Source organism: Macadamia integrifolia, unplaced genomic scaffold (genome assembly GCF_013358625.1).
Source record: "Macadamia integrifolia cultivar HAES 741 unplaced genomic scaffold, SCU_Mint_v3 scaffold1114, whole genome shotgun sequence".
In the NCBI taxonomy this organism is placed as follows: domain Eukaryota; kingdom Viridiplantae; phylum Streptophyta; class Magnoliopsida; order Proteales; family Proteaceae; genus Macadamia; species Macadamia integrifolia.
The window spans coordinates 15901-39991 of record NW_024868090.1 but is presented as its reverse complement, the minus strand read 5'-3'; the positions used below and the strand labels follow the sequence as shown (position 1 = coordinate 39991).

The 24091-nt window shown below is 38.3% G+C and overlaps 1 protein-coding gene across 1 annotated transcript in view; it reads right to left on the bottom strand.

Annotated features, from left to right (window-relative positions):
• LOC122062797 (coumarin 8-geranyltransferase 1, chloroplastic-like) overlaps positions 1–7161 on the bottom strand; it is a 27971-nt gene extending 20810 nt beyond the window's left edge. The window contains exons 1-2 of the mRNA XM_042626439.1: positions 7058–7161; positions 6927–6962 (exon numbers count right to left, since the gene is read on the bottom strand). Coding sequence (XP_042482373.1) covers positions 6927–6962; positions 7058–7115 — 94 coding nt within the window. The 5' untranslated portion in view covers positions 7116–7161. The remainder of the gene's footprint in view (positions 1–6926; positions 6963–7057) is intronic.
• Positions 7162–24091: the final 16930 nt, after the last annotated feature.

Here is a 24091-nt window from a genome sequence, read left to right as displayed (position 1 = left end):
ATACGTGCATCCGAACGTTTAATTCAAAAGTTCATAATTTGACGTATCAATCTAAAAAACCCGTTTAATATGCGGATTTTAGAGATAACCATATTATACACGATTAATACTCGTATAATACGTTACAAACTCAATAAAACTATTGGGTAAAAAAAAAAAAAAAAAAAAAATGAGATTAACCCAAATTGGCCAAATCCCGATTCTCGACCCCTGTTTTCTATCAGGAACCCTAATCGATCGAAACTATAACCCTTCTTCTTCCCTCATCTAAATAAACCAAAAAAAAGAGGAACCCTTGCCCTAGTGACCCCTTCTCCTCCATCTCCATTCTTGATGGCTAGTGACCGAGGGTGATGGGTAAGATATCAATACCCTCTGCTCTCATTCTCTTCTCAATTTCTCTTCCCATCGATTGTTGAAAACCCAATCAACCCTTCCACTTCTCCGTTTTTCTTTCCATTGGTAGTTGAAAATCCAATCGAGGGCGATTGCATTTGCAAATAAATTTTAACGAGAAGCAAGAAAGATTCAAAAGAGATGACTCACATGGACAAAGATGGCCAAGGGCGGGATTATCCAAAAGGGGTTGAAATGAAAACCTTTCTAGAAAATTTAGCATACAATCGCCATTTGAATTGGACCGTCAATTATTTACAAACATAGTTGCAGCTGGACAATGTGAAGAATTAAAAAGAGGGTTCTCCTCCCACTTTTCTTATAATACTACATCTGAGAAATCAAATGAGTTGAAGAGAGGAGGTTCTTGAGCCTTAAAATTGATCCATGGTTTTAGATTGTACCCCCATGGAAATTTCAAGAAAATCCAAGCGCATCTCTGGGATGAACAATTGCAAACACTTACTCCCCATCTTTTTGAACATTGTTTTAGTACCAAGAAGAAGAAGAGAACATGTAAAAGTTACGAGACGAGATGAGGTTTGATTCTCATCTTAGTTCTTTCTACCATACCCTTTAGGGGTTAGATTTAATTAATATTATATGTGAAAATTCAAAAGAATGGGAAATGATTTCAAATTGGAAAATCATATTGGATTTTAGTGCCCAAAAAAGCATTGTAGATTAGAATTTATTTTCAAGCAATCATTTTTAGTCCCGGATTTTTGCTCCTAAATTTTTACAGGGCAATCATATTAAACACATTTTAAACACGTACCGTATCATTGCTGTATGTGTTTTATTGCACCGGATTTTTTGAAACGTATTATTACCATATGGCCCATTTAATTGTTGTACGTATCCATTCCCGTATTATTACCATCTCCGAACTTACTAACCATGCTTATAGGTTGTGAGGGAGGAATGAGAAAAGTAGGCTATGAAAAATCATTAGAAATTATCGGCAAAGAAAGTGCACACCAGGTAGATATTGAGTGGTGATAGGAACTCAAGATTTTTTCATCTCTCAACATTTTTCCATCTCTCAACAAAAATGAGACATGCAAAAAATCTTATCCGATCCCTGAAGAAAACAGATGGGTTTCTGGTGTTTGATCAGTTGCAATTGGCGAATTATATATCAAATTTCTATAAAGAGTTCCATAAGGAGCTCCAGTGTTGGCCATAATGAGTAGTTATCCTACATCCCAAAGGAGATCAATGAGTTGGATAACTAGGTATCCGAGGCGATTCCATCAAATGATGAAATAAAGTCTGCAGTTTGGGACTTAGACCCACAGAGTTCGCCAGGGCCAGATGGCTTCTCGGGTGGTTTTGTTAGAAAGTGTTCGGATCTTGTTGGTGAGGACTTCTATGCAGTAGTGAAAAGTTTTTTTCACTCAGGGAAAATTCCTAAAGGGGTGAATAATAGTTTGATCACTCTGATCCCTAAGGTGGAAGGGGCTCAATCCTTGGACAAGTTCTGTCCAAATTGCATAGCACTTCGTGAAAACTCCATCAAAAGTGATGGTGATACGTCTATCTCCTTTGCTTTCTCGATTGGTGTCTAAAGAACAGGGGGCATTCCAGAAAGGGAAAGTCATTTTGTTCAATATTAGCCTAACTTCAGAGCTAGCTAACTTAACACATTCTTCTATTTGGGCTAGGGGTATAGGAGTTAAGTTGGATGTGCAAAGGCATACTATGTACAATGACCTCACGAAGAGAATTATCTACAAGATACAACTGGATCATATTGGTTGTCGGATGGGGCGATTTGAAATGTACTTGAATGAGTTCAACACGATATTAACAAAGCTATTGGCTCTTGATGTGAAGACCGAAGAGGAGGACAAGGCTCTTCTGTTGGCATCACTACCTCATTCATTTGATCACATGACTACACTACTGTTTGGTAAGGATACTCTCAAACTTGACAAGGTTATTGTTGCTTTGCTAATGAACGAGACACTGCAAAAAAATAATGGTGAGGGGTGAATCAGAGGAGGGTAGTGCCTTGATTGCAGGTGGTGGTCAAGGAAGAGGCAAATCAAATACGAGACTGGAGGAGTCTGAAAAGTACAAAGGTCGCTCAAAGTCAAAAGGTCGTAAGAGAATCCGCTATTAGTGCGAGGAAGGTCATATAAAGAGGAATTTCCCAAAGCCTACAGAGGACATAAAAGAGAAGGAGAGGAGAATGGAGACAAATCATCCACTGTTGTTGTCGTGGAAGGGTCTTGGAGTGATGATGGAGTGTTCTTATCACTACTTAATCAGGTATGAAAACTTCAGATTAGATTTTATCTTCTAGTTCTTCTTTTCATGTGTGTTCAGTCACGGATTAGTTTGCTACATATCATGCATGTGAGAGTGGTATTGTCAAAATGACAATCAATGCGAAAGGCAAGGTTGTTCAGATTGGGATCGTATGAATTCGTATGTTTGACGGGGTTGTGTGAACTTTGACTAGGGTGAGGCATGTGTCAGATCTAAGAAAGAATATCATTTCACCGGGAACATTAGATTTGAAAGGTTTAAGATGCTCATCTGAAGGTGGAGTTCTCAGGGTTTCAAGAGGGGCCATGGTTATGATGCATGGAAGGATGATTGCTAATTTGTACAGACTTGCAGGGGGTATAGAAATAGGTGGATCTATTGTTTAAACTCGGGTAAGAGATACATATGGACAACATATACCACAAGCCGTGTAGGAGGAAGAGGCATATTTTTCGGAATCATGATGGGAGAATGCTTCTTTGTTTCAAGATCTTCTTGGGTGTTTCCACTAAATTTTCAGCTGAGATATGGAGCATCATCAAGGGGATTAGGTTTTCTTGTGATATAGACATAAATCGCTTGTGGATTGAGTCAGATTCCACAATGTCTGTTTCTCTCTTTCATCATAGACTTATGCCCTGGTTTGTGCATCAGGAGTGGACACACATTATCTTATATCTGAACTTGATCAAGTGGAAGATTTCCCGTTGCTTTAGAGAAGCTAACCCTATTGCGTATCTTCTGGCAAAGGATGTTGCCAAGTATGGGGCCTCTTGTGATGATGTGGTTCCTCCACACCACATCACAAATGAATTGCTCCTTGATGAAGCTGGTCGTTCTTGATTTAGATTCATTAGGTAGCGGTTGTGAGCCTATTCTCTTAGGTGGATGTCAGCAATCTTGTCAAACCATGGTAAATTTCTCGTTTTATATGATTGCATGTGTTTGCTTAAGTTTTTCCCTGCCCCTGCTTTACCAAGATTTTCAAGGGAGCATCCATTTGTGTTTAATTTTATCCATTATGGGGGAGGAACACACCAAAGATTACAATCCAATCTCTAGGCCTGCGATATAAGATTTGACCTCTTACTCTCCTTGCAATGATTAGATCTGACATAGAAAGGGCCTTGCCTGTGAACAACAAGGATTGATAGCTTAACTCACTTCTCACCATTGCAAAGACATGCAAGCATATTGACTCTGGTGGTTGCGCCTTTCAGAGAATACCTTGGTGTCAAGACAAATTTTGAAGCGGAATTTCTGGCCTTGATAGGTAGGGTGGAACAAGCAAAGTGGCAAGGAGTGATGAAATTATGGATTGACTATGACTCAATGGCTATGGTGAGTCTCATTCTGAAAGGGACAACTCCATGGTATGTTGGTCAAAGATGGGGGAGCATTCTCTGCTATCTGAACTCTATAGAATGGAACATAACTCACTGTTATTGTAAAGCGAATCCATTAGTTAACTTCCTTGCAAAATCTGCAGCAAAGTTCGAGACTTCAGACCCGATGAAAGTTTGGGCCAGTATTTCTTAACATGGAACTTGAAGTCGATGCTCAGCAAAGACCAAGGTTCTGTCTCAAATAATTGGATTTGGCACATTCTTTTAAAGTTTTCTTGTAGTTTCTCTTGGATAGTCTAGTCTGTTTATGGCAATGCCGAAGGTGGACTAGTCTGTCTAGGAGATCTAGATTTTTCCTTTGTAATTGTGTTTGAAAATTTAGGCCCTTTTTTTTAATATAAATTTAGTACAAATGATCTTTTAGCAAAAAAACTGTAGTTGGATTCTTCCTCGTGGTTACGCATTTGTCCTCAACATTATTAACAATATAAGGACAGACTATGATTATTTTTTAACCTAAAATATTTTCCGTTGATAATAAGTCTTTCATGGCTAATAATTATTAGTCATTTGGAGTCTTTAGAGAATAATTTAGATTTTTTTTCCCCTTTTGCGACATAATATATTAGATCTTATAATTACCAAGAATATTGTTATCTCCATCCTTCACAATTTATTTTTATGATGGAACAAATCATTGTTAATGATTTCTTTTCTCCCTTTTATTGTATCTAGAGCTAAGGTCTCATGGCTATAAAGAAGCTAATGGACCACCAAATTAGTCACACCATGTTGAACATGATACCATATCTCACGAACAATGCCACTTCTCAAACCTAGCTAGGCCATTTGTAAATTGCTACCATTATCCGTTAATCCTCAATAGTTTAATCCACTTAGCTTCTCTCTCTATCTCTCTCTTGGATCTGGCTCATTTCCAACGACTACACCCTCCAACCACCCTCCAACAATCCATCCAAGGGTTGGGAGGGCTTGATCGCGCATCCCAACACCTGCCAACACCTAGGGATACGTGTCCAAACACTCTCAATCATTGGATGGATCATTGGTATTGGAGAGGATCTCTCTCTCTCTCTCTCTCTCTCTCTCCAACTAACATGTCCTCTATCTTTATTGTTCCATATGAAGGAATAGAAAGAAAGAAAGAAAAAAAAAAAATCAATTCAAAAATAAAGCCTACCGACTAGACCCATGACCAAAGAAATTCACATTTAAAAGACACAAAACAATATTGAAACCCACCTACCCACCCAAATGCATATTAAAAGTGGAAGAATAAATAAATAAATAAATAGTATCGAACCCCACCCACCTAAAACCACGAGTTAATCCACATTAAAAAAAAATAATAATAATTAAAAAAAAAAAAAAAAAAAACTAATATCGAAACCCACCGACAAGATTCATGGCCAAATTCATATTAAAGAAAAAAAAAAAAATCAATTTTGAAACCTAAAGGTATCAAATTGGGACCGGAATGAGAACCATCTTGTTAAAACCCTAAACTGACCTGTTTCATTTCTAAATGGGATGGTACTAAGAATTGGTTTACAAAATGAGACAGAAGCGAGATGGTTCTTGAATGGGTTTCAGGTTCACAATAAAAAATCTGACAAAAAAAACTGGCTAGAATTAGAACCACTAAGGAGCCATTTAACATTCTTATAATACTTGCCAGATAGGATTTCCTGAAAGTAAGCATGACCCTTGCAATAATGCTGGGATCAATGGGAGTACACATGGAAACATCAACAATGGTAGGATTACCATTTTTTATACCTATGTCTAGGTGTAGTGGTCACGCTGCCTTCAAGACTTTTTTCTCTAATTACTTATTTAAATTTAATTAATGCTTAATAGTTATAAATATGAGATGAAAGGCCAAAGGGTAATCATGTATTATTTTAATTATTACTACTAAATACTAATTAGGACTCGGACTTAAGTTTTTTGTGAATTGGAAAGATTTATGACAGAAACAAGTGCTACTGATTTTGGATGTTCGAATATAACTTATGAATTTACCTAGGTCAGCTATGGGGTGTTTGGAAATGATTGAAGTAATTGAATAGGAGGACAACTATGACTATACTCCTTTGTAAATTCACCAAAGACGAAAAGATTTATTTGATATGATTAATGATTGGTTGCAGCGGGATTATTTCGTTTTTTAGGCTAGTGCCATCGTATAATCGGTATTAGGGTTATTATTGGTCTTGGTCCATACTATAACATCTCGGCTTCCTAATCATGCTAAGATATTGTCTTCGTGGGTCCACGGACCTTAAGGCTTTAAAACTCATCTCAACATGGGAGAAGAACCTGAGATAAGTGCCAAGAACCTTTCCCTCAGCGGATGTGAAACTAAAGGAGACATTCCTCCTCACTAGGTAGTTTCTTGGGTGTAAAAGATCCCAATCCCGATCATCCTGAATCAGGTCATATTTATCCTTTTTTCTTAAAAAAAATAAATAAATAAACAACAACAACAACACTTTTAGCCTCACCCTCCACCGATATCAATCCGATTCGGGCTAGGGGATCCATTATTGATCCCTTGAACCATGAATAGATTCCATCTATCCACAACTGAATTGATATAGGTTCCATGACCAAATCGCCAAACTGACTCCTAGTCAGGCAATCTTTGAAGGTGCTTGCCCAACCTTCCCATCCAAGTAAATGTAATATACTCTCTCTCTCTCTCTCTCTCTCTCTCTCCCTCTCTCTCTCGGGCTGAAGAACATACTCTCTCTCACAAAACTTTATAAACGCAAACAAACCAGACATTTTCCATTACTAAAAACTACGGACATCAAGCACAAACCGAAGAAATTAAAAAAAAAAAAAAAAAAAGTTATAGAAAGAGAAAATATTGATACGTACTCGCTTTCAAGGATTTAGGCTCCCTCGACAACCAACCTAACAAAAAGTAAATAAAAAAAAATTCAGTTTCAGATTCAGAACGGAGAACTAAAATGAATAGAAGAAGAAACAACTACTAAAATGTCCATCACCTCTTTCATGAGATGGGTGTGCTTGGAGAGAAGAAGATGAAGCGGCGACCCCTAACATGACTCTCTCTCTCTCTCTCTCTCTCTCTCTCTCTCTCTCTCGTGTGTGTGTGAGCTAGTGCTGATAGGCTGAAGAAGAGGGACGGAATTTGTAAGAGAAGTTTAACAAATCAAAAGTTGTTGTGTTCAATTAATTAATGAACGTCTTGATTTCTTTCAATTCTTTTTCATAATGCACATGTTCTTTTTTTTTTTTTTAAATTAAATTATCCATTATAAAATATACATGGAGTTCACGAGTAGAGAAAAGATTTTGGAAAAATTAAGGGAAAAGGGTAGTGAACACATTAACAACATTAATAAATCAGATGTTGCTGTGTTCACGTGTGCCTCTTGATTTCTTTGAAATCTTTTTCATAAAATATTGATCTTGGATTCTTGAATTGAGAGATGATCACTTTATTTTTTATTTTTTATTTTTTTATGAACAAACTACTATGAATTCTCTTTCAAGCGTTGTTTAATTTTATCTGGTTTTGGGTAATACAGCTGTCATGCCTCGAGACAATAAGCAAGGACAGGGAATCATAATCTTCGGTATTTGTATCGGATCAGTTGATACGGTATTGGATTGGTTGATACGGTATCAGATTGGCCGTAGTTAATATTGAAATGATACCATTATTTATTGTTGGTATCAGCTGGAAATTCAGAAAGAACCCGTCATGTTTTCTTTATCGGTTGAAGCTCTTATAATGGAGACATAATTCACCTTACCCCAATTTAGGTGAGACAATTCACCTTGTCACTCTCAAAATCCGTAATAAAATATTTATAAAAGAAAGATTACATTCTTAAATCAGTTTTATCCTTGTGTGCAAAATTAGCTAACCACTATGCTGGGTACTTGTAAACTTTAATGTGCATTCGGGTAGTCATCTATAGCATATACAACTATTCAATGACATAGCTTGCCCCAGACCTATCTTTGCCTCTATGGATTAGCCTATGTTGAACACAACTTCCTTAATAGCATCATTGTTCAATGCACATAAGGATAATTGGTTAGGTCTTTGTAATCTCTCCAAACCTAATCCACCATGACAAAGACAATATTACTGCCATTAGAGAGAGAGAGAGAGAGAGAGAGAGAGATTGGGGGTTATTGATTAAGGGATGACAGCATAGAGTCTTGCGGATTACACATACCAAAATCCTTCTCTCTCCTTCCAAATTTATCTTCCTTGTCCTTAAACGGCTCATCTAACAAAATTCAAAATCACTCAGATTCCCATGCAGCGGTTACAAAAACCTAATTTACATCTCGTACTCCTTAATGCCAATCATTTACACTCCTTAACCACAACCGACCAAGAGATCCTCAAGGCTTGGCTCAATTAAACCATTTGTCTTGCCTCAACCCCAACCTGAGACCCCACCTCATACACTCAACTAACTTCTTTGTGCCCACCATTTCTCCTCGTCCTTAACCACAAGCGATCATAGGCAGCAGCCTCTACGCTGGGGCCCAGTTAAACCAATTGTCAGATTTTACACCTAATCATTCCATGGTTCCGTCTGAAAATCAATTCCACTAGCACGTGGTCGCGGGGCCGTCCTAACCAAGCATTGGGTTATTATGAGTTACATGTGAATTCTGACGGGTCATGGGCCTCATGGCAACACTAGGGATCTGTTGCAAAGGAAAAGATGAATCCCTACTTTGATCATCATCAGGCCTGGAACTTCCGATGTGTGGAAGTATACAAACTCCATTATTTTCAAAACTTTCCCTTTTTGAGAATCCAAGGAGGGGGGGTGTTTGGCTTAATGAAGGAAAATTGTTCCATAATGAAACTTAAGGCCCGTTTGAATTTGTTTCCAGAAATGAGCTTTTCATTTTTTTTGCTCAAAAATAAAAAAACATTCTAAAAACTGTTTGATTTTTTTGTTTCATTTCACTTGTTTTTAGAAACAGAAATAGAAATTTATGCCTATTTATGTGTCTAGAAATAAGAATGGAGCAATAAGTTGGACCTGTTTTTCTGTTTCTAAAAACAAATGGGAGCGACAAAAATTGTGAAAAACCCGATACTTCACTTGGCCTACCCAAACTGTAGACCCATTGTTGAAACTTTTCGCTATCCAAATGTGACGATTCCAACCTGATTATGCGAAGCTCGCAGTTTCGGATTGCTTTCATCCTTCCGAAGCTCGTCTCTATGAAGCATACCTACAACTCCAACATCATGCCTTTACTCGTGAGTTGCATTCCTATAACGTCGTACCTTCACTCATGTCTTGAACCTGATTACACCGTTGAAAACATTTCGGAAAATAGAAAAATCAAATGAGAAAAATTGTTTCCCATTGACCATGTGAGAGGTGTGGGTTCTTTCCCTCCCTCTTTTTCTGTACATTATTTATTTATTCTTTTATAATTAATATACATGAATTTTTTACAAAAAAAAAAAAAGGGAAAAATTGTTTCGCTATTCCTAAAAATAGGAGAAACAAAATCAAAAACAAAATCAAATGTACCTTTGCTTTAAGGATTTAAAATGGTTAATAATTGACCGTGACTTGCTTCCTGACTATTATTGGATTGGTTGGCTCCATGACAATCTGATGGATATCTTCGGCCCATAGGCCGTAGTACTCCTCATTGGCTATAATCAACTGTTGTGTCGCATCTTCTCCTAACAAATTATGTTGGTTTTTTTATGGAGTCCCTTAATTGTTTGGACATGGATTTGGATCTTCTTGGGAATTTAGAGTATGTCCCTCATCAGAATTTCTTGCACATCGCTACGTCTGGACTACCATCTTTTCTTCCAAGGGTCCCATCGGGCGTGCTAAAAAGTGTTTGGCAAAATTTCATACAATAGTAAATTATTCTACTTGGGAACATGAAATGGAACTATCAACAATGTGCGGTTTTGTGTAGGTTGTTGTGTGTGCTTCTCCGATTGCCAAAAACTCTTTTATACTTCTCAGATGATTACAAACAGTTAATCAACTGCAAGCAATTCACCATACGTAAGCAAATAATCTCCACGGCTATCAACATGGCATTTATAAAAATTTATATAAATTAGTTCAATATAGCTAGCAACACATGCAAATATCTATCACACAACTGGGGAGGACATCTGGGTTATTCCATAGTTAGAAAAATACGTATATTATACGTGTATAATACGTGCATCCAAACATTTAATTCAAAAGTTCGTAATTTGGCGTATCAAACCAAAAAAACCGTTTAATACGTGGATTTTAAAGATAACCATATTATCCACGAATAATATTCATATAATACGTTAAATACTCAATAAAACTTTTGGGTTAAAAAAAAAAAAATTGAGATTAATCCAAATGGCCCAAATCCCGATTCTTGTTTTCTATCAAGAACCTTAATCAATCGAAACTATAACCATTCTTCTTCCCTCATCTAAGTAAACCAAAAAAAGGAAGAACCCTTACCCCATTTACCCCTTCTCCATCTCTGTTCTGGGCGGCCGACGACCGAGGGCGATAGGTAAGACATCAATACCCCTTGCTCTCATTCTCTTCTTCATTTCTCTTCCCATTGATTGTTGAAAACCCAATCAACCCTTTCTCTTCTCTGTTTCTCTTCCCATTGGTAGTTGAAAATCCAATCAACGACGGTTGCATCTGCAAATAATTTTTAACGAGAAGCAAGAAAGATTCAAAAGAGATGACTCACATGGACAAAGATTGTCAAGGGCAGGATTCTCCAAAAGGGTTGAAATGAAAACCTTTCTAGGAAATTTAGCATACAATCGCTATTTAAATTGGTCTAACAATTATTTACAAACATAGTTGCAGTTGGACAATGTGAAGAATTAGAAAGAGGAAAATGACACAGGTGTTCTCCTCCCTCTGTTCTTGCAATATTGCATCTGAGAAATCAAAGGAGTTGAAGAGAGAAGATTCTTGAGCCTTAAAATTGATCCGTGACTAGTCTTAGATTGTACCGCCATGAAAATTTCAAGAAAATCCAAACGCATCTCTGGGATGAACAATTGCAAACACTTATTCTCCATCTTCTTGAACTTTGTTTTAGTACCAAGAAGAAGAGAGAACATGTAAAAGTTACGAGACGAGATGAGGTTTGATTCTCCTCTTAGTTCTTTCGATCATACCCTTTTTAGGGGTGAAATGTAACTAATATTAAATGTGAAAATTCAAAAGAATAGGAAATGATTTCAAATTGAAGAATCAGATTAGATTTAGTGTCCATAAAAGCATGGTAGATTAGAATTTAGTTTCAAACAATCATTTTTAATCCCGAATTTTTGCTCCTGGATTTTTACAGAGCAACCGTATTAAACACATATTAAACGCGTACTGTATCATTGCCATATTCGTTTTACTGCACCGGATTTTTTGAAACGTATTATTACCGTATGATCCATTTAATTACCATACGTATACGTTCCCTTATTATTGCCATTCTCGAACTTACTAATTATGGGATAGTCCCACTAACCTCGATATACACGGATACAAATCCACGTGAAGCGCCTCACACCCAAATACCAGTTGAGTACCAAAGTCATATCCATCTATTTGATTCAAAACCACCTGATAGTTTAACAAGCCACAAAATTTCACACCTTTAAGTCCCTTGGGTCTAGCCCTCCAAAAACAAAAAAATAGGGATGAGCCGGTTTCAAAATGATTCCTCTTTAAAAAAGGTTCATGTTCAAGGATATTTTAATTCATTCAAATGATAATTTCAAGATTTGAGTTCTTCTAAAAAATTATAGGGTATTAAGTCATGAATCCAACACCGTAGGAATCACCTCGATTCGAGTTTAGATGAAAAATTTATGACCGTTTCCATGTGGACAATCCAGAAAACAGTAGCCAACCGGATTTCACAATTTCCCAACTGATGATCCGGATCGCAGGACCCAAACAAGTGGAATCCGGATTGCCGGTTCCTATTCGGATTTCCAGTTCCACTTAGAATTTAGGTTTTTTACGTTCAGCTTCAAGGGCGATTTTAGACTACTTAGAAGCAAAATTGGACAAGAGCTATTTCTAGAATTTTCAAAGAACTATGAGTCTTATTAATTTCTAACCAACTTAAAATCAATCTATTTGGAGTTAAGAGACTTATGTTGTCTGGACTGAACAAAGGTCAGTCTGCTCGAACAGGATAACTCAACAGAAATGGGTTTTAGCTTCCAACTCGAGTTTCTTCACAACATACATTCAATCCACATTCTCTCTCTCTCTCTCTCTCTCTCTAGATGAGTTCTCAAAATAAGTGTTTTTCAAGAACTATGGATGATCAACCTTTGTTGCAGAAATTTCACCTCTTTCTTCATTAATCTTCTTCAATCTCTTCTCCTTGTTCTTCCTCTCTCCCTCTCTAAAGAGCAAACAAGGCAAATGGGAAACAAAGAAAAAAAATTTAGCTCTCCCCACTATTATTCAAAGTCGAAAGGTAGTGAAATGTCTATTTTACTATCAATGGCCACCCACTTCAACCAATAAGTGTTCTAATATTTTGCTTAGACTTAGGTACCCTTACATGTTATGTTTATTGTCTTTTACCCTTCCAATTATTGGGGATTCTTTACCATAGAATCATATGAATAACCCTATTGATGTTAGAATATAAGAATCATAAACCAATCATAAAAGATTAACCTGGATATAGTCCCTAAACCAAGATCAATAAAGTATTCCTTTCATAGGTCTTAAAATACATCACCATATAGATTTACCATATCTATAAAAATCAATGGGACATCCATGACATGAATTATAAATGGGAATAGAGAAATACCTGTGTGTAAATTTAAAAGTTTCATAAGTATTGATCACGTAACTCTGTCCCATGTGCTTGAAGATTAGTCCCATGAAGATTATAACAAAGAACTACACAATGGAATCCTAGCCATAAAACCAGATCAAGTAACCCAAAAATCTCAGGTATGAAACATGCACACCAAATAACTGGGCTAGAAAATTTAATATATACATCTGGCAAATAAATTACATAATAAATGTACATCTAGCGAATAAAACACACAAGAGTTACAACCGTAACTACATTCCTATCCTTTGAGCTAAGAATATACTAGTCCTCTTGTAAATCCAAATTTAATATGAAAATACAATTACTTTTATCACATATAGGCTAAAAAACCTCTAAGTTACAGTCATTTTCATACATGTATTTTCTTTAACTTGGGTGACATCACCTTTGGGCGAATGTCACCAACTTTTCTACGCTTGGAAAAATTATGAAAGAATAGGATGTGCCATTTTGGTGGATTCCACCCAATCCTTTCATAGCTCCCTAGAAATATACTGTGCAGCATAAAATGTGCAGAAACTCACACCAAGTTTAATTCTAACATATCCATCATAGGGTGTTTTAAACAAAACATACAAGTACAAAATGAAATGAATATGAATTTACTATATATTTCAGCCATAAATAATTTTTCAATATCATGATAATAATAAATCAATGCAAAACTTAAAATAGTTCTTTTGCATGAAAAACAATATATCACACAGAATTTATTCTCCCACTAACAACCTAGTATATTGACCTTCTACTAGTAACATCCTCCCACTAGCAACCTAGTATACCGAATTTATCCTTCCATTGGTCGAGCCACATAAAACAGGTTAAGATCTATACTTCTTTCCTCCCATTTGGTTTGACCAGTCATAAATTATTCTATTTATTGGAGAATACAATTTTTTAAATGTGACATACATATAAACTTGTTCACATAAGCCCAAAAACAAAAGAAAATCAAACATTTATCAATTAATATTCATAAATAGGTTTTCAAAGAACAATGGCACTGTTTGAGAACTTGGTATTAGATTGATCAAAACCGATACTAATCCAACTAACCAATCCGAATTGATCCAATCGGAATATAAAAATAACACATTAAATAAACTTATAACCTATGGTCATAATCATGAAACACTCATCCACCCTATTTCCATTGATCAATTGTCCAATACCTTTTAGGGTAAAAATATTTGTTTTAAAAGCATAATATCAAACTATTGATTTGGTTTTCCTAGTATAGAAAATTAGGTCTTTGGGGCATATATAGACTTCCATATTCTCAAGATACTTTTAAAGGTATTCAGTTTAATGGTTCAACTCAAACAAGAACAATCCATTAAATATATAATTAATTCATGTAACATCAATAAAATTAAAATCAATATTATATCACTAACCATTAAACGTAACTAGAGTGTCAACCGAACTACATTTTCAACCTTTGGGTCTAGAATGCACTGGTCCACTCAAAAACTACAATGACTGTGGGAGCTCTTCAACTTCAAAAATTACTACCACCTTTGGATGAATAACAACTTCTAGGTTAAGGTCTACTTATATTATACTTGCATTCATGCTTATTTTTGATAATGTCGTCTTTAGGCAAGTATTACATAATGCCTACCAATAATTTTCTATGTCTTTGAAAATAAGAAAAAACCTTTGAGTTGTAAACCTATTGCAGTAATCTTAGATTTTACTACTTTGGTGGGTTCCATCAATTTCACTTCAATAGCTTGCAATTACACTTAACAGCTTAAATTTGTAGGTTATTTAAACATGAATTAAATATCATTTTACATGTAAAAGAACAAGCATGTAACTATTAAAAAAATAAACATTATAGTGCTCAATTATCAATTACTTCAAGAGTGTCAACTGGAACTACATTCCTGACCTTTGAGTTTGAAACATACTTGTCCAGTCAAGTTTTCACTATTACTGCGAGACTTCTTCTAACTTTCAAAAAAATACCGCCATCTTTGGATGGACAGCATCTTCTAGGTCGAGAAATTCCTATTCTATTTTTTTACTTGCTTTAACTTTAAAATGTCTTTGATAACGTCACCATTGGGTGAACATTAGCAACCTTGCTATCAACCATTATTCTCTGTCTTTTCAAACAAAGAAGACCTTTGATTTGTATTATATTATAATAAGGTTGAACTTTACCACTTTGGTGGATTCTATCAAATCTTACTGTAATAGTCTACAAATTCATTATGGCAGCTAAAAGTGGGATTATTTAAACATGAACAAAAAATATATGTAAACAAAGGCATGGTCTATCATTAGCCAATAAACAAGTTCATATGTTGATATGCAAGTAATGTATGGACGGATTTTCTTTCATTCCTTCCAATTAAGAGGAAAAATTATGAAGAATCATAAAACACCTATACTTGTAACTTATACAAAATAGATCATAAAAGTTAATGAAAACTAGGCTCATAATATATCAAAACGAAGAGCACGAAAAACTGGACTTAACGTAAAAAACCAAGGTGAAAAATTCTTCACCGTTTTCCTGTACGAGCCATTTAAAGTTGTAGAAAAAATTGATCAAAATCAATCTACTTTGCCCAAACCAACCAATTAGGCCAAGCGGTTAATCCGGTTCGGACATATTAGTTTTGAGTCAAAATTTGGGTCATCTCTGCGTTAACTTAGAAACCCCACCGACTAAATTTTTTTTTTTTTTAATTAAAAAAAATTTCTCTCCTTTGGCAGTGCATGCCAGTGCGTTCGAAGGTTTTCGATGATATGCAACATACCATCGTGACCGTATTCTCGTCCTCTACAACTTTTGTGAAGAAAGTTTTTCAATCCGGGACCTTTAAGTGATGGTAAAATTACGATTTCTATGATTTGGGACCCAAACCCTATACAAAAGTAATTTTTCTTTGATTTTTCTTAATTCTAACACCATAAGGATTGGCTCTGATACCAATTGTTGGGGATTCTTTATCATAGAACCATATGAATAACCCCATTGATATTAGAATACAAGAATCATAAACCAATCATAAAAGATTAACCATGGGTGTAGTCCCTAAACCAAGATCAATAAAGTATTTCTTTCATAGATCTTAAAATACATCACAATATAGATTTACCATATCTATAAAAATCAATAGGACATCCATGACATAAGCTATAAATGTGAATAAAGAAGTATCTGTGTGTAAGTTTAGAAGTCCCATAAATATTGATCACGTAACTCTCTCCCATGTGCTTGAAGATTAGTCCTATGAAGATTGTAACAAAGAACTACACAATGAAGTCTCAGCCGCTAAGATATTCTGTAGCCTTTCACCCTTGGAATACTCTCACATGCGTTATTCTTGTGGGGGAGCCCGTACTTCCAAAACCATGAAGGTGTTAAAAAGATGACTGCAGGGACATTTAGCTTCTATTTATAATAGAATCCCTAAAACCCTAATTCATTCCCACAATGGATTAGGTTAGGAGTTTCCTAATCAGAGTGAGTCTATAATTGCTTGGGCCTAATGGATCAATCGGTGTCAGTTAAGCCCACATAAAAATCCTAACACCAACGATTATAATAATGCAATTCACTCCATTTGGGTGAAATGACTATAATGCCCTCACTTACCTCTCTCCCAGTCAATAGAAATTCAATGCATGCTATAGTAAAATCACAATTCAAGATACCTTAACATAGTGCTTCCCTTATACATTGACCATTTTACCTTTGCTGAATTTAATGATTTACAATCATATGGTTCTAGACTTAAAAACATAAGAAAACTCTCATTTTGCTAATAAGGAGTCTTGATAAGAATATTTCAATCGATTGGGCCCCAAGCCCATTGATGAAATAAAGGCCCATTGTTAATAAAAGAAAAGATGTGATTCCTCAAATGCAAATCTTTAACTATGGGAATGAAAAAGGGGAAAAAAATTCTAAAATAGATGATGTATAATGAGAAACAATACATGCCAAAAGTTTTTGTATACCATCATGCTACATCAACTTCAATGACTATTCATGATGTATAATCGTTTCTACCTGGAAAAAAAATAAAAATAAAAAGATGTATGATCATAAGAGGAAGGCTAAGTAAGATACTTATAGAATAAAACAAGATTAGTAGGCTAAGCAAGAGTATTGCTGATGAGCTTGGTATCCCAGTTTGTTCTTTGCGAACAAGATATCTCGGGGTAGAGATCTTTAAAGAAGAGTCATTAAGGAAAGGTTGCTTCCTTTGATGGATAAGATTAAAGCTCACTTACAGGGGCGGAGGGGGTAAACTTCTCTTCATGTCAGTTCGTGTGGAGCTTATTCGTTTAGTGTTGTCAGGTATGCCGATTCATAACTTCTCAATTTATTGGTGGCCTAAACCTGTAGTTCAAATTGTGGAGCGTTGGTTGAGGAATTTTATGTGGTCAGGGGAAATTGACTCTGTTAAAAAAATTTCTACGAAATGGGATGATGTCTGCAAGCCTGAAGCTGAAGGGGGTTTAGGGATTAGAAGATTAAGGGATATGAACTGCGCTTCTTTAAGAAAATTGGTGTGGCAGATGAAGCATGACAAGTCTGCTTTAAGCAAATTCCTGCGTGCGAGATTTAAGGATAAGTATGGAAGGCCCAAGGTAGCTTACAAATCCTCTTCGGTGTTGAAAGGTATAACTAAGATTTGGAGCTTTGTCTCTTCCCATGAGCATTGGGCGGTGGGGAATGGCAGTGACATATTGTTTTGGCAGGATAGATGGATAGAACCCCGGTCTATTGCTGAGTTATCTCCTGTTCTTCAATCTTCTTTTTTGCAATAGTAGCATGAGGGTATCTGATTTCATTGAGGATGGCAATGGAGCCTTCCAATGGTGTCGTCTGACTTCATGAAAGGGTTTTTGGCAGGAATCAGTTGTATTCCTTTGCCGTTGGAGCAGAAGGATAGGTATTTCTGGTCTCTTCCGTTGCTGGGATCGTTCTCTTCTCTATCTACTTGGGAGGCACTGAGAAGATCAAGCCCAAATGTAAGTTGACAAAAGGTGGTGTGGGGCTCCTATTTGTTGCTTCGTCAGTTTGTATTTGGGTGGAAACTAATGCATGCTAAATTGTCTTGGGATGATAAGGTGAAAAGGAAGGCAGAAGAGTCGGTTTTACACCTCTTCCTGAAGTGTGAGGGCGCCTCTTTTGTCTAGAAAGCTTTTGCTGGCTCTTTTGGTGTGAATTGGTCGTCGTATCTGGGCTCCCTATCAGATCAAATCAATTGGTGGACTCAAAAATCCAGAGGTATTGGTCTTAGAGAGTTGTGGATGGCTGGCCTCATCCTCATTCCATATTTTATATGGATGGAGAGGAACTCGAGGAGATTCCAGGGAGAAGACCGTTCCTATAGGCATGTTTTGTTGACTGTCATAGGAGAGTTTAAAAGGCTAGCTCCTGGATATAGAGGTCGGATACAGTCAAGGGTGGACTATCAGCACTGTTGCAATCTGAATATTGTGATTCCAAGGAGAAATGTTAAGGACATTGTGGAAGTCCTTTGGTTGCCGCCTCATGTTGGTTGGTAAAAGTTAAATTGTGATGGTTATTAATTGGAGAATTCTGGGAAGGCAGGAGAAGGAGTGCTGATCAGGGATAGTAATGCCCAGGTAATTTCCTTTTTACTTTTTTTTTTTTTTTGGCTAAAGATTTAGAGATTTTATTAAAAAGAAGAAAAAAAGAAAGTACAAATCATTGGAAAAAAAATAGATTTAAAAACCCGCACCTTCGGCATGGGAATCAGCAGGGGAAGATAAATCTACTAATACACTAATCGAAACCTTGGCCTTGAATCCGCATCATGAGCAATCTCTGATCTGATATGAGCAGGAAAAGAGACATTTAAACTAGATTCTCCGGTCTTTGCTGCTTCTCTAGCTAGGAAATCAGCCACTACGTTTGCGTCTCGAAAATAGTGGGTAATCTTCCAACTAATAGAGGCTAAGAAATCCTGACATGATATCCACTCCTGATAAGCATACCAAGGAATGGAGTGGGCTTGAGCCGCCATAATGACTGCTGTCGAGTTTGATTCTATCCAAAGACCATTCACTTTCAAATATTTGGGCAGCATAATACCTTCAAGCAGAGCTCTGAATTCTGCAAAATAATTTGAATGAACTCCCAAATATTTTTTGAAAGCTCCCACAGGGCTGCCCTTGTGATCTCTTAGAACCCCTTTTGTACCCGCTCACCCTAGATTTCCAAGAGAGCAACCGTCTACATTCAGTTTGGTCCAACCCCATATTGGCTTACACCAAATCACTTCAAGCATGGAATAATCATTTTTAGGAAGAGCATTTAGGCCTAATTGGGCAACAAAGAAGATCAGCTGGTTGTCTTATCATTCCCTGTGGAATAAAGTTCCCATCACATCACGCTTGATTCTCTCAAATATATTAGAAATAGTCATTGAAGGGGCCCCATGACTCCTATCATTCCTTTCCCTCCATATATAATCGGCTACGACAACAAATCCTAGAGACCAAGGATCTTTAGTTGACAGAATCCTCCTTTTTCTAATCCACTATAGACAACTAATTTAGATCATAGGGATCTGGCCATGTTATCCCAAAACAGTCCATAAACCGCTTCCTTTTTCACTTCTTATTTGGGGAATGCAACAAACTTTCAGGCAAAGTTTTATGCATTGGTTGAAGGAATAGAAAGAGCAAGAGAATTGCAGTGTTCTCATTTGTGGATTGAGTGTAATTCGGTATTAGTGGTGCTTATGGTGCAAAAAGGAGTGGTGCCTTAGTTTGTGGGGCGAAGGTGGACTACTCTTCTTTCCTATCTTGGTGATATTAGCTGGAAAATTAATCATTGTTATGGGGAGGCCAATCTCATAGCCAATTATCTAGCTAATGTCGCGCCAAAGAAGGAATATTTTATGACAAGTTTTGAATGGCCGTCGGTCATGCTTCAGCTTTTCTCCGATGATGCTTTGAGCAGACCAAGGTTTAGATTTACTAGCATTATTTTGTTGTTAGTTCTTTTGCTCCCTAGTTTCTTCTCCTGCTGATGGCAATGCCGAAAGTGGGAGGAGGAGCTAGGTTTTGAGAATGTTAGTTGTTTCTAGCATGGCCAGGTTGTACATTCTACTTATTTCTTTCTTTTTTAATATACTTGACCTTTTAGCGAAGAAAAAAATAGTAGGCTAAGCAAGATACTTATACAATAAAACAAGATCAATATTTGACTTCAATCATTATGAAACTATATGCTTACTTTTATATATCACAAAATCCTAAGTAAAGAAACACTCCCACAAAAAACTAGCAGCTATAATTGTCCTTATCATCACTGACTATATGTCATAAACATGCTCCATGAAATACATTAAAATGGTAGACAATATTCCATTGCTATAAATCTTTTTTGTAGTAATGTCATTCAGTATGGTTTTGGCTTGGTTCGACAGAGAATGTACAAATCAAATTTGTACTGTATCGAGCATAGGAACCTATTTTCAACACCAAAATCATTTTGGCTCAGCTCGGTACCATTTTGGTTTCTATTAGATTTTGACATGTTTCTATTGCTGCGCATGAATTAACTGAAGTTTAACAAACAAAATCAACTGGAAGAAAAAAGAAAGAGTAAAACAAGTTTGGAGAAGAGAGGAGTGACATTATTAAAACATAAAAATATGAGAATGAAGTGAATGGAAGGATTAAGAAACAAGTACATTATGGGTTATATTATTATATGTTCATGTATATTGTCGGTTTTGTTCATAAATAGACAATTTAGTATGGTTCAATACATACCAAACAGATTCATCTAATAAATCAAAACCATACCATACTAAGGAAGATTTCTTCTAGATACAGAAACTGTACCGAGTGTTCTTCAATTAATCAGTTTGATACAATTCTGTTAAAAATCAACAATAGAAAAATATCAATAGGAATGAATTTACAGAGAATTCAGTATGAATACAACCATTGAATTACATCTCCACCTATATCAAAATTCTTAAGAAAATCTATATCCAGGTCTTAGTTGAGAATCCCGGTTAATATCATGAAGAATGAATAGTGATGCGACAAAAATTGATCGGATGATGTTCCCTGCAGTTCCTGGTGCTTTGGCCGACCTGCACAGAAGAGATGATAGGAGAGAGCCGAGCTGACCCAACGAGGGACTCTCTGATGCCTAAGTCAGATCTTTCCACAGTAGATGCTCAAAAGAGCTTTTCTAGTAAAAGAAGTGATTGATCGATCCCCATGATGGAGGCTTACCTTGGTATTTATAGGCTACTGATGGAGAGAGAATGAGGGGCATTTGTGGAGAGTCCAGTTTAGGCATAGAGTCCTTGAGGGGAGTGGCTCTGTGATTCTGAGAATATTCTGGGTTTCAGGGCATGTTTTGAGAATATTCCCCTTTGATCTTGGAGGTGCAAGTCGTGAGAGGGGTGGATGCCTCTAATGGCGTGTAGTGGATAGAGTCCTGCCCTCGTGATCAAGGATCACGTCCTTTGAATGTAGGAGTGGATGTGTGCACGTTTCTGGGTGCCTTACTTGACTGTGCCGAGCCGAGGTGGCAACACGGCCTGATGGAGGGCCGAGGTGGTAGCATGACCTGATGGAGGGCCGAGGTGGTAGCAAGCCTGATGGAGGGTCGAGGTGGCAGCACGACCTGATGGAGGATCGAGGTAGCAGCACAAGCCTGAAGGAGGGTTGAGGTGGCAACACGACCTGACCTGGGCCGAGGTGACAGCACGGCCGAATGTAGGGCCGAGGTGGTAGCACGGCTTGATGAGATACCAAGGTGGCAGTGTGGCCTGATGGAGGGCCGAGGTGGCAACACGGCCTGATGGAGGGTCGAGGTGGTAGCACGGCCTGATGGAGGGCCGAGGTGGCAACACAGCCTGATGCAGGGCCGAGGCGGCAACACAACCTAATGAGATGCCAAGGTGGTAGCACGGCTTGATGAAGGGTCGAGGTGGCAGCACGGCCTGATGGAGGGTTGATGTGGCAGCACTGCTTGATGAGATGCCGAGGTGGCATCACGGCCTGATGAGATGTCGAGGTGGTTGTACGGCCTAATGAGTTACCGAAGTGGCAGCACGACCTGATGGAGGGTCGAGGTGGTAGCACAGCCTGATGGAGGGCCGAGGTAGTGGGTCAGTCCTGTTCAGGTTTGCATACACACTTCAGTCGTGCTAAGGAAGGGGATATATTTTGTCTCATCACCAGCCCCCCGCTCTAGCAGTTCGAATCGATCTGCTAGAGCATTTAATTCAATGCAAAACGCGCTGCTTCACTTTCTCAGCCGAGGCTGCTCAACGGTTTGAGGACGTGGTTGTCGCTTGTTCAAAGGCGAAGGGGGCAAAGCACCTTCATGGGGAGCCGCACAAGATAATAGGCCAACTGGAGGTTGAGAAGAAAATGGCCCGATCTGAGGAGGTCCGTGCCAATTATGTCAGGTTGATAACTAGAGAGCTGGAACAGGAGGTTGCTAAGTAGCTCAATACCAACAGCAACTTGATGAAGGAGAATGATACTCTCTAAGATAAGTTGTTCGAGACTTAGGGCACTCGTAAGGAGGAGGAGCTCACAGCTAGGGTTGGTGAGCTGGAAAGGTAACACTGGGCGGAGCTGGAGGTCAAAGAGGTGGCTAAACCCCTAGGCCTGTCCGAAGTTGGTTGATATTAACATTGCTTCGTTTTAGGTCGGCTCAGACGATGCCATCCGGTTCATCTCGAGTAAGATGCCAGGCTATGATCTGACGGACTATGAGTAGTGCGTTCCCATCCCTGCTACTTTGGTACAACTCTGCGGCTCGATCGACGTTGGTGAAGAGGTGATCTGACTCAAAGGATAGCCAAGTGAAGAGCTAGGCCCAAGGATTAGCCCCCCGAGATTAGCCTAGTATATATATATTTTATGTAGATGTCTCCTTCGGGAGTGATGTACTTTGAGGGCTTTTTCCCCTTTTTTTGATGAATGAAAAATTTGTTTTAATGTCATCTCTCAGTATTCTTGTGCTTCTTTCTTTATTTTCTTATACTTGAGCCGGCTCGAAATGAGTAACTTTTGGAAGAATAAGGACCAGTATAGCTGTCTGAGTGTGGCTCTGTTCCCTATATGATCTCATAATTGATCTTCCATGTCTAGCATATGAGCTCTTGAGGTGCCAAGCCTAGGACTAGCCATAGGGGTGCTGAGCTGGGGCTCGATCTTTTGATGTGCCTTGCGTTAAGGTCTTTTGTGGTGCCGAGTCATGGCTAGGGCTTGCATGCTTTATTGTGTAAGGTCTTGAGGTGCTGAGCCGTGCTCGGGCTTACATAAATTAATGCGTAAGGTCTTGAAGTGTTGAGCCGTGCTCTGGCTTGCGTGCCTTAATGCATAAGGGCTTGAGGTGCCGAATTGTGCTTGGGATTGTGTGCCTTAGTGCGTAAGGGCTTGAGGTGTCGACCCGTGCTCGTTCTGTATACCTTAGTGCATATCGAGCTGGGCTCGAGCTTGCATGCCTTAGTGCGTAAGGGCTTGAGGTGCCGAGCCGAGGCTCGGGCTTACATGTCTTAGTGAGTAAGGGCTTAAGGTGCCAAGTAAGGGCTCAGGCTTGGATGCCTTAGTGCATAAGGGCTTGAGATGACGAGCTGGGCTTGGGCTTGCATGCCTTAGTGCGTAAGGGCTTGAGGTACCGAGCCGGGGCTTGGGCTTGCATGCCTTAGTGCGTAAGGGCTTGAGGTGCCGAGCTGGGGCTCGGGCTTGCATACCTTAGTGCGTAAGGGCTTGAGGTGCCAAGTCGGGGCTCGGGCTTACATGCCTTAGTGCGTAAGGGCTTAAGGTGCCAAGCGGGGGCTCGAGCTTGAATGCCTTAATGCATAAGGGCTTGATGTGCCGAGCCGGAGCTCGGGCTTGCATGCCTTAGTGCGTAAGGGCTTGAGGTGCCAAACTGGGGCTCAGGCTTGAATGCCTTAATACGTAAGGGCTTGATGTGTCAAGCTGGGGCTCTGGCTTGCGTGCCTTAATAAGGACTTCAGGTACTGAGCTGGGGCTCGGGCTTGCATACCTTAATGAGCACGGGCTTGAGGTACTAAGCCGAGGCTCGGGCTTACATGCCTTAATGCATAAGGGCTTGAGTTACCAAACTAGGGTCTGGTCTTGATAGTGCCGAGCTTGAGCATGGTCTTAGATGCTACCGAGCTTGTACCTCA